Genomic DNA, 9,215 nt, shown 5'->3' with positions numbered 1-9,215 from the left:
GGGCTCTCGAGCAGGTTTTCAGCCTGGTGCGGGCATCATCCCCAGTGCAGGAATGTGCCCCTCTCCCCGCTTCCCTACTCCATTTTTCCTGTTGCTTAGCCCTCCTGGACCAGTCTCATCAACTTGTTCCTAACAGCAATTTTCCACTGAAAGCAAATCTGAGACACATAGGGTGGCAGGGGCTGGGCAATGGAGATTAGCACTCCCACACAATACTCTCCCCCAACCATCATATCTGGTTGTCTCTACTACAGCAAAAATGGATCTCATGCCCTTCCAACAAACTTTAGGGAGCTGCTTATCCAGCCTTAATTATTCCCAATGTGCCCGGAGTTAGCATGCTGCCTTCTCCACTGCAGTATTTCTGAGCTGTTCTCCTGTTTAAGTCAGATAAAGGGGCCCCACAGTAATCTCTGGCCAGGTCTGCCTGAGATGCGGCTGAGCCAAAATCTGGCTTGGAACAGGGTGACGGCAACCTCCAGTGGACAGTGTTTAAACACTCCCACTCCACCCTGCTCCCCAGCAAAGGAAATAGATGACAACCATTCTCTATTTATTTCCTAACTTAAAAGTGAGAGGGATTTTATCAGGGTAAGAGCCTGAAATCCATGACAATATCACCAGAGCTGGGATGAAACTGGAGAGAGTAGGTGACAGCATGAGAGTCCACCCCAGGCCCAGGTTCAGAAAAGGAGCTGAAGAAGTAAACCGCCTGTTTGCAGTGGGTGTTCCAGAGACACTCACCCTGTTGGAGAGAAACGGAGAAAAATTACTATCCTGAAAGCCGAGGCTGACATGCCCAAACCTTTTTTGAATGGAGTAGGGGCCCCAAAACAAGCACAGCAAACCAAGAGCAATGTCAGTGATGTCACTTCTTTCTGCAATCCCAGCAAGGCAACATAGCTTTTTGCCAGTTTCTCCAAAGAACAAAAACTTTTCTGCAGGGGGGTGTATGGGGAGCAGAGAACCGAGAATCACACCTTGGCTAGAGTTAACTTCTGTTTTCATTTTACCTTACGTTCCTACTTTTTGGCTTGGATAACAATGATAACAGCAACAACTGTGGTATTTGAAGCAGCGTAGCCTAGTGGAAAGAGCACGGGCTTGGGAGTCAGAGGTCGAGGGTTCTAATCCCAGCATTGCCACTTGTCTGTTGCGTGACCTCGGGCAAGACACTTCAATTCTCTGTGCCTCAGTTACCTCATCTGTAAAATGGGGATTAAGACTGTGAGCCCCACCTGGGACAACCTGATTACCTTGCATTTTCCCCAGCACTTAGAACAGTGCTTGGCACATAGTAAGCGCTTAACAATCAATCAATTGTATTTATTGAGTGCTTACTGTGTGCAGAGAACTGTACTAAGCGCTTGGGAAGTACAAGTTGGCAACATATAGAGACAGTCCCTACTCAACAGTGGGCTCACAGTCTAAAAGGGGGAGACAGAGAACAAAACTAAACATACTAACAAAATAAAATAGAGATGTACAAGTAAAATAGAGTAATAAATATGTACAAACATATACACATATATACAGGTGCTGTGGGGAAGGGAAGGAGGTAAGATGGGGGGGATGGAGAGGGGGACGAGGGGGAGAGGAAGGAAGGGCCTCAGTCTGGGAACAAATACCATCATTATTATTTAAGTGCTTAGTATGTGCCAAGCACTGTCCTAAGCACTGGGATAGATACAAGGTAATCAGTTGGGACACCATCCCTGTTCCACATGGGGCTCACAGGCTAAGGAAGAGGAAGAACAGGCATAGAATTCCCCACTTGAGCAGGGAGGAAAATGAGGCACAGACAAGTTATGTGACTTGCCCAAGGTCGCACAGCAGAGAAGTGGTGGAGCCAGGATTAGAACCCAGGTCTCTGACTCCAAGTCCCAGGCTCTCTCCACCATAGGCCATGATGCTATCCTATTCGTTTAGGATGAGGAATACCCATTTTCTAATTCCTTCCTCAGCTACAACTGGGGTTAGGAGAAAATTAATCAATCAATCGTATTTATTGAGCGCTTACTGTGTGCAGAGCACTGTACTAAGCACTTGGGAAGTACAAGTTGGCAACATATAGAGACAGTCCCTACTCAACAGTGGGCTCACAGTCTAGAAGGGAGAGACAGAGAACAAAACAAAACATATTAACAAAATAAAATGAATAGAATAAATATGTACAAGTAAAATAGAGTAATAAATATGTGCAAACATATATACATATATACAGGTGCTGTGGGGAAGGGAAGGAGGTAAGGCAGGGGGGATGGAGGGGGGGGGGAGGGGGAGAGGAAGGAGGGGGCTCAGTCTGGGGAGGCCTCCTGGAGGAGGTGAGCTCTCAGTACGGCCTGAGGAAGAGAGCTAGCTTGGCGGATGTGGGGAGGGAGGGCATTCCAGGCCAGGGGGATGATGTGGGCCGGGGGTCGACGGCGGGACAGGCGAGAATGAGGCATGGTGAGGAGATTCGCGGCAGAGGAGCGGAGGGTGCGGGCTGGGCTGTAGAAGGAGAGAAGGGAGGTGAGGTAGGAGGGGGCGAGGTGATGGAGTCTAAACACCATGCCAACCTCGTTCACTTCAAGTTTATCCTTTCCTGCCTTAACTTAGCCCTCTCTTCTGCCAGACAAAACTATTTCTCCTCCCTTATTGACACCCATGCCCATCACCCCCGCCAGCTCTTCCGTACATTCAACTCCCTTCTCAGGCCCCCGGTTCCTCCCCCTCCTCCTTCCCTCACCCCCAACGATCTGGCCTCCTACTTCATTAACAAAATTAAATCCATCAGGTCCAACCTCCCCAAAATCTCTTCCCCCCTTTCTCCAACCCCCCGGCTCTCAACACTCTCTGCTACTCTCCCATCCTTCCCAGCGGTATCCTCAGAGGAGCTCTCCTCCCTCCTCTCAAGTGCTACTCTGGCCACCTGTGCTTCTGACCCCATTCCCTCTCATCTCATGAAATCTCTCGCTCCATCCCTTCTCCCCTCCTTAACTTCCATCTTCAACCACTCACTCTTCACTGGTTCCTTCCCCTCTGCCTTCAAACATGCCCATGTCTCTCCCATCCTAAAAAAACCCTCTCTTGACCCCACCTCACCTTCTAGTTATCGTCCCATATCCCTCCTACCATTCCTTTCCAAACTCCTTGAACGAGTTGTCTACACGCGCTGCCTAGAATTCCTCAACAACAACTCTCTCCTCGACCCCCTCCAGTCTGGCTTCCGTCCCCTTCATTCCACGGAAACCGCCCTCTCAAAGGTCACCAATGACCTCCTGCTTGCCAAATCCAACGGCTCATACTCTGTCCTAATCCTCCTCGACCTCTCAGCTGCCTTTGACACGGTGGACCACCCCCTTCTCCTCAACACGCTATCTGACATTGGCTTCACAGACTCCGTCCTCTCCTGGTTCTCCTCTTATCTCTCTGGTCGTTCTTTCTCAGTCTCTTTTGCAGGCTCCTCCTCCCCCTCCCATCCTCTTACAGTGGGGGTTTCCCAAGGTTCAGTGCTTGGTCCCCTTCTGTTCTCAATCTACACGCACTCCCTTGGTGACCTCATTCGCTCCCACTGCTTCAACTATCATCTCTACGCTGATGACACCCAGATCTACATCTCTGCCCCTGCTCTCTCCCCCTCTCTCCAGGCTCGCATCTCCTCCTGCCTTCAGGACATCTCCATCTGGATGTCTGCCCGCCACCTAAAGCTCAACATGTCGAAGACTGAACTCCTTGTCTTCCCTCCCAAACCTTGTCCTCTCCCTGACTTTCCCATCTCTGTTGACGGCACTACCATCCTTCCCGTCTCACAAGCCCGCAACCTTGGTGTCATCCTCGACTCCACTCTCTCATTCACCCCTCACATCCAAGCTGTCACCAAAACCTGCCGGTCTCAGCTCCGCAACATTGCCAAGATCTGCCCTTTCCTCTCCATCCAAACTGCTACCCTGCTCATTCAAGCTCTCATCCTATCCCGTCTGGACTACTGCACCAGCCTTCTCTCTGATCTCCCATCCTCGTGTCTCTCTCCACTTCAATCCATACTTCATGCTGCTGCCCGGATTATCTTTGTCCAGAAACGCTCTGGGCATATTACTCCCCTCCTCAAAAACCGCCAATGGCTACCAATCAATCTGCGCATCAGGCAGAAACTCCTCACCCTGGGCTTCAAGGCTCTCCATCACCTCGCCCCCTCCTACCTCACCTCCCTTCTCTCCTTCTACTGCCCAGCCCGCACCCTCCGCTGCTAATCTCCTCACCGTACCTCGTTCTCGCCTGTCCCGCCATCGACCCCCGGCCCACGTCATCCCCCGGGCCTGGAATGCCCTCCCTCTGCCCATCCGCCAAGCTAGCTCTCTTCCTCCCTTCAAGGCCCTGCTGAGAGCTCACCTCCTCCAGGAGGCCTTCCCAGACTGAGCCCCTTCCTTCCTCTCCCCCTCGTCCCCCTCTCCATCCCCCCCGTCTTACCTCCTTCCCTTCCCCACAGCACCTGTATATATGTATATATGGTTGTACATATTTATTACTCTATTTATTTTACTTGTACATATCTATCCTATTTATTTTATTTTGTTAGTATGTTTGGTTTTGTTCTCTGTCTCCCCCTTTTAGACTGTGAGCCCACTGTTGGGTAGGGACTGTCTCTATATGTTGCCAATTTGTACTTCCCAAGCGCTTAGTACAGTGCTCTGCACATAGTAAGCACTCAATAAATACGATTGATGATGATGATGATGATGATGGAGAGCCTTGAAGCCGAGGGTGAGGAGTTTCTGCCTGATGCATAGGTTGATTGGTAGCCACTGGAGATTTTTGAGGAGGGGAGTAACATGCCCAGAGCATTTCTGGACAAAGACAATCTGGGCAGTGGTGTGAATTATGGACTGAAGTGGGGAGAGACAGGAGGATGGGAGATCGGAGAGGAGGTTGATACAGTAGTCCAGACAGGATAGGATGAGAGCTTGAACGAGCAGGGTAGTGGTTTGGATGGAGAGGAAAGGGCAGATCTTGGCAATGTTGCGGAGCTGAGACCGGCAGGTTTTGGTGACGGCTAGGATGTGAGGGGTGAACAAGAGAGCGGAGTCGAGGATGACACCAAGGTTGTGGGCTTGTGAGACGGGAAGGATGGTAGTGCCGTGAACAGTGATGGGAAAGTCAGGGAGAGGGTAGGGTTTGGGAGGGAAGACAAGGAGTTCAGTCTTCGACATGTTGAGTTTTAGGTGGCGGGCAGACATCCAGATGGAGATGTCCTGAAGGCAGGAGGAGATGCGAGCCTGGAGGGAGGGGGAGAGAGCACGGGCAGAGATGTAGATCTGGGTGTCATCAGCGTAGAGATGATAGTTGAAGCCATGGGAGTGAATAAGGTCAACAAGGGAGTGAGTGTAGATCGAGAACAGAAGGGGACCAAGAACTGAACCCTGAGGAACCCCCACAGTAAGGGGATCGGAGGAGCCTGCAAAAGAGACTGAGAATGAACAACCGGAGAGATAAGAGGAGACCCAGGAGAGGACGGAGTCAGTGAAGCCAAGGTTGGATAGCGTGTTGAGGAGAAGGGGGTGGTCCACAGTGTCAAAGGCAGCTGAAAGGTCGAGGAGGATTAGGATAGAGTATGAGCCATTGGATTTGGCAAGCAGGAGGTCATTGGTGACCTTTGAGAGGGCAGTTTCCGTGGAATGTAGGGGACGGAAGCCAGACTGGAGGGGGTCGAGGAGAGAGTTGGTGTTGAGGAATTTGAGGCAGCGCGTGTAGACGACCTGTTCAAGGGGTTTGGAAAGGAATGGTAGGAGGGATATGGGACGATAACTAGAAGGTGAGGTGGGGTCAAGAGAGGTTTTTTTTAGGATGGGAGAGACATGGGCATGTTAGAAGGCAGATGGGAAGGAACCAGTGGAGAGCGAGTGGTTGAAGATGGAAGTTAAGGAGGGGAGAAGGGATGGAGCGAGAGATTTCATGAGATGAGAGGAAATGGGGTCAGAAGCACAGGTGGCCAGAGTAGCACTTGAGAGGAGGGAGGAGAGCTCCTCTGAGGATACTGTTGGGAAGGATGGGAGAGTAGCAGAGAGTGTTGAGAGCTGGGGGGTTGGAGAAGCGGGGGGAGTGACTTTGGGGAGGTCTGACCTGAAGGATTTAATTCTGTTAATGAAGTAGGAGGCCAGATCGTTGGGAGTGAGGGAAGGAGGAGGGGGAGGAACCGGGGGCCTGAGAAGGGAGTTGAATGTATGGAAGAGCTGGCGGGGATGATGGGCATGGGTGTCAATAAGGGAGGAGAAATAGTTTTGTCTGGCAGAGGAGAGGGCTGAGTTAAGGCAGGAAAGGATAAACTTGAAGTGAACGAGGTTGGCATGGTGTTTAGACTTTCGCCAGCAGCGTTCGGCAGCTCGAGCATAAGAGCGAAGGAGGCGGACAGTGGCAGTGATCCAGGGCTGTGGGTTAGTGGTGCGAGAGCGGCAAAGGGAAAGAGGAGCAAGTGAGTCTAGCTGAGTAGAAAGGGTAGAGTTGAGAGCAGTAATCTGATCATCAAGACTGGGTAGAGAGGAGAGGGCGGCGAGGTGGGGTGTGAGGTGCTCCGAAAGATGGGTGGGGTCCAGAGAGCGGAGATCTCTGTGAGGGAGTAATACGGATTTACAGGGGAAAGGAGTGTGAGTGAGGAGGCAGGTGAGAAGATTATGATCAGAGAGAGGGATTACAGAGTTGGTGAGGGTGGACACAGTGCAGCGGTAGGAGATGATGAGGTCGAGGGTATGACCAAGTTGGTGAGTGGGCGAGGTGGGGTGGAGGAAGAGGTTGGCAGCGTCAAGGAGAGATAGAAGGCGGGCGGCAGAGGAGTCGTTAGGGATATCCATGTGGATATTGAAGTCTCCGAGGATCAGAGTGGGCATGGAGAAGGAGAGAAGGAAGGTGAGGAAGGGGTCAAAGTCGTTAAAGAAGTTGGAAGTGGGGCCGGGAGGGCGGTAGATGAGGCTACAAGAATCTGGAGGGGGTGGTAGAGGCGAATGATGTGGGCTTCAAAGGAAGGGAAGGAAAGGGAAGGGGGAGGAGGGATAGTGCGAAAGCGACATTGGGGGGCGAGAAGGAAACCGACACCTCCTCCTTTTCCGGTGAGTCTGGGGGAGTGGGAGAAGAAGAGGCCTGCACTGCAGAGAGCAGCAGAAGAGACTGTGTCGTCCGGCGACAGCCATGTTTCAGTTAGGGCGAGGAGGAGTAGAGAACTGGAAAGGAAAAGGTCCAGGATGAAAGGGGTCTTACTTAAAACGGAGCGGGGGTTCCAGAGGCCACACTTGGCAGCAGCTGTCGAGGGTGGGGAGGGAGGGGGAAGGGTGCGAGGGGTGGGGAGGGTTTGGATTGGGATGAGTTGGCGGGGGCCTGGGCGGGGGGAGTGGGAAGGGGGGGTGGCGATGGGAAAGGAGAACTGGGATGGGGTGGGGGCGGGGAGAAGGGGAGGGAGGGGGGCCGGGAGGGAGAAGCGGAGGACCTGCGCTGGTACAGAGGAATCCTTGGTAGGGGGTGAGGGGGGGGTGGTCTTGGTGGGTGAGAGGGAGGGAAACAGCTGGGTGGGAGAGGGGAAGGGGAAGGTGAGGAATGGGAATGGCAGTTGGGAGCAAGGGAACTGAAAGTTCATGGTGAGGTCAGCAGGGCGAGTGACAGTACAGCGGGGGGGTTAACAATTGAGATGCAGAAGCAATAAAACAGTAGCAATGATAAAAGTAGGGGATGGCATCACAGGGTGTAGTTAAGCAATCAATATGCTATGGCAATAATAGAATTGGCAGATAATGATGCCACAGAGAGCAGATACAAACTATTAAGAGCTGGAGTAGGGTGGGCCAGTTAATGGGGGTCAGGGAGCAGAGATACCTGGGGAGGGGAGCGAACAGTCAGCTAGCATGGGAGGGCTGAGTAGGTGTGAATGAGGTTGTCGTTAATGTAATGTGTAACATGGTGCTAACATGGTGCTAACATGGTGCTAACATGGTGCTAACAAGGACTAGGACCCATGACCTTCTGACTCCCAGGCCCGTGCTCTCCATTACATCATACTGCTTCCTACCATCAGTAGTGCTGCTTTGAAATACAAAGGGCAAGTCCATGTCCCTATCACATTTTCTCACTGCCTATCTTGCACATGGCTGGCCCATGCGCTGTTGCCCATGTTTGGGAATCTAGATGAAAAGATCAATGAACAATCCCCTTTTTATACACACACACACATACACACATACATACACACACACACACACACACACACACACACACACACACACACACACACACACACACACACACACACTCTTGCACGCGCTGTCTCTCATTTCCCTGGGCTGTCGCAGTTGCTACTTATCAACTGGCACTGTTCTGATTTAGCCTCCAGCTACCACAATTTTTCTGAAGCCTACGATGCAAAAGAGCTGCCCCATTCCTTTTGGGCACATGCAGTTTTCTCAGTGGCCTGCTGGGACTTGTGGTTTCAGCAGCTCGCTAAAACTGCACAGGGGAAAAAACCACACGCGCCTAACAGGGCCTTGGCCTCCCTCTTGACACCCTCCCCGCCCCCCAGGCTTTGGTGCAGCCAGATCTGCCCCCTCCGTGGGGGTTTGATGCACAGAAGGGGTGCTCTCCCAGGGTGGCCAAGGAATCAGTGATTAGGACTACAGTAACCACCAGCCATAATACACTGGGGAATCACAGACTAAGGACTTAGCTTCGACACCAAGGAAGAAGATAGTAGAACAGTCAAAAATAAAATCAATTTGTAATCACCTAGAAGAGCACGAAATTCCACAAAAGCATCAACAAGGACTCTGTGAAGAGCAAATCATGCCAGTCCAATTGACTTTTCTCATATATTAGAGTGCCGGGATCTGCAAACCAGGAATGAGTGATAGATCTGCTTTATCTAGACTTCAGTATTGCTTTTGTCATGGTGAACTGAAATTAACTCTCATCAACAAGCTAACAAGCTATGTGGAGACACAGAAGAGGATCCAAAGAAGAACAGCATAAACTAATTAAAAGCAAGGAAAATGAAAATCGGCCCTAAAAGGGCCCTTACAAGGGTTGCTTAGCCTGGAGGAAAGTGCTTGGCACACAGTAAAGTGCTTAACAAAGACCATACTTTAAAAAAAATTCAAAAAAAGGAACTGGGGAACTTGAAATCATTCATATTCTTGAGTGCTAATCTGAGGAGTTCATCTCCACATCCACAGAAGGTCAGACCAGAGGAAATGGGTTTAAAT

At 51.2% G+C, this 9,215-nt stretch overlaps 1 protein-coding gene across 4 annotated transcripts in view; it reads right to left on the bottom strand.

The window, feature by feature from the left end:
* Positions 1-536: 536 nt before the first annotated feature.
* The window catches only part of PRMT7 (protein arginine methyltransferase 7), a 75,565-nt gene continuing 66,886 nt past the window's right edge, over positions 537-9,215 (bottom strand). For all 4 annotated transcript variants that reach the window (XM_038772339.1, XM_038772341.1, XM_038772338.1 and 1 more), the window contains exon 18: positions 537-745. In XM_038772339.1, the coding sequence (XP_038628267.1) occupies positions 587-745 (159 nt within the window). In that variant the 3' untranslated portion in view covers positions 537-586. The remainder of the gene's footprint in view (positions 746-9,215) is intronic.

The sequence above is a fragment of the Tachyglossus aculeatus genome, chromosome X1 (genome assembly GCF_015852505.1).
Source record: "Tachyglossus aculeatus isolate mTacAcu1 chromosome X1, mTacAcu1.pri, whole genome shotgun sequence".
Lineage (NCBI taxonomy): Eukaryota > Metazoa > Chordata > Mammalia > Monotremata > Tachyglossidae > Tachyglossus > Tachyglossus aculeatus.
This window is presented reverse-complemented; position numbering and strand designations above follow the sequence as displayed.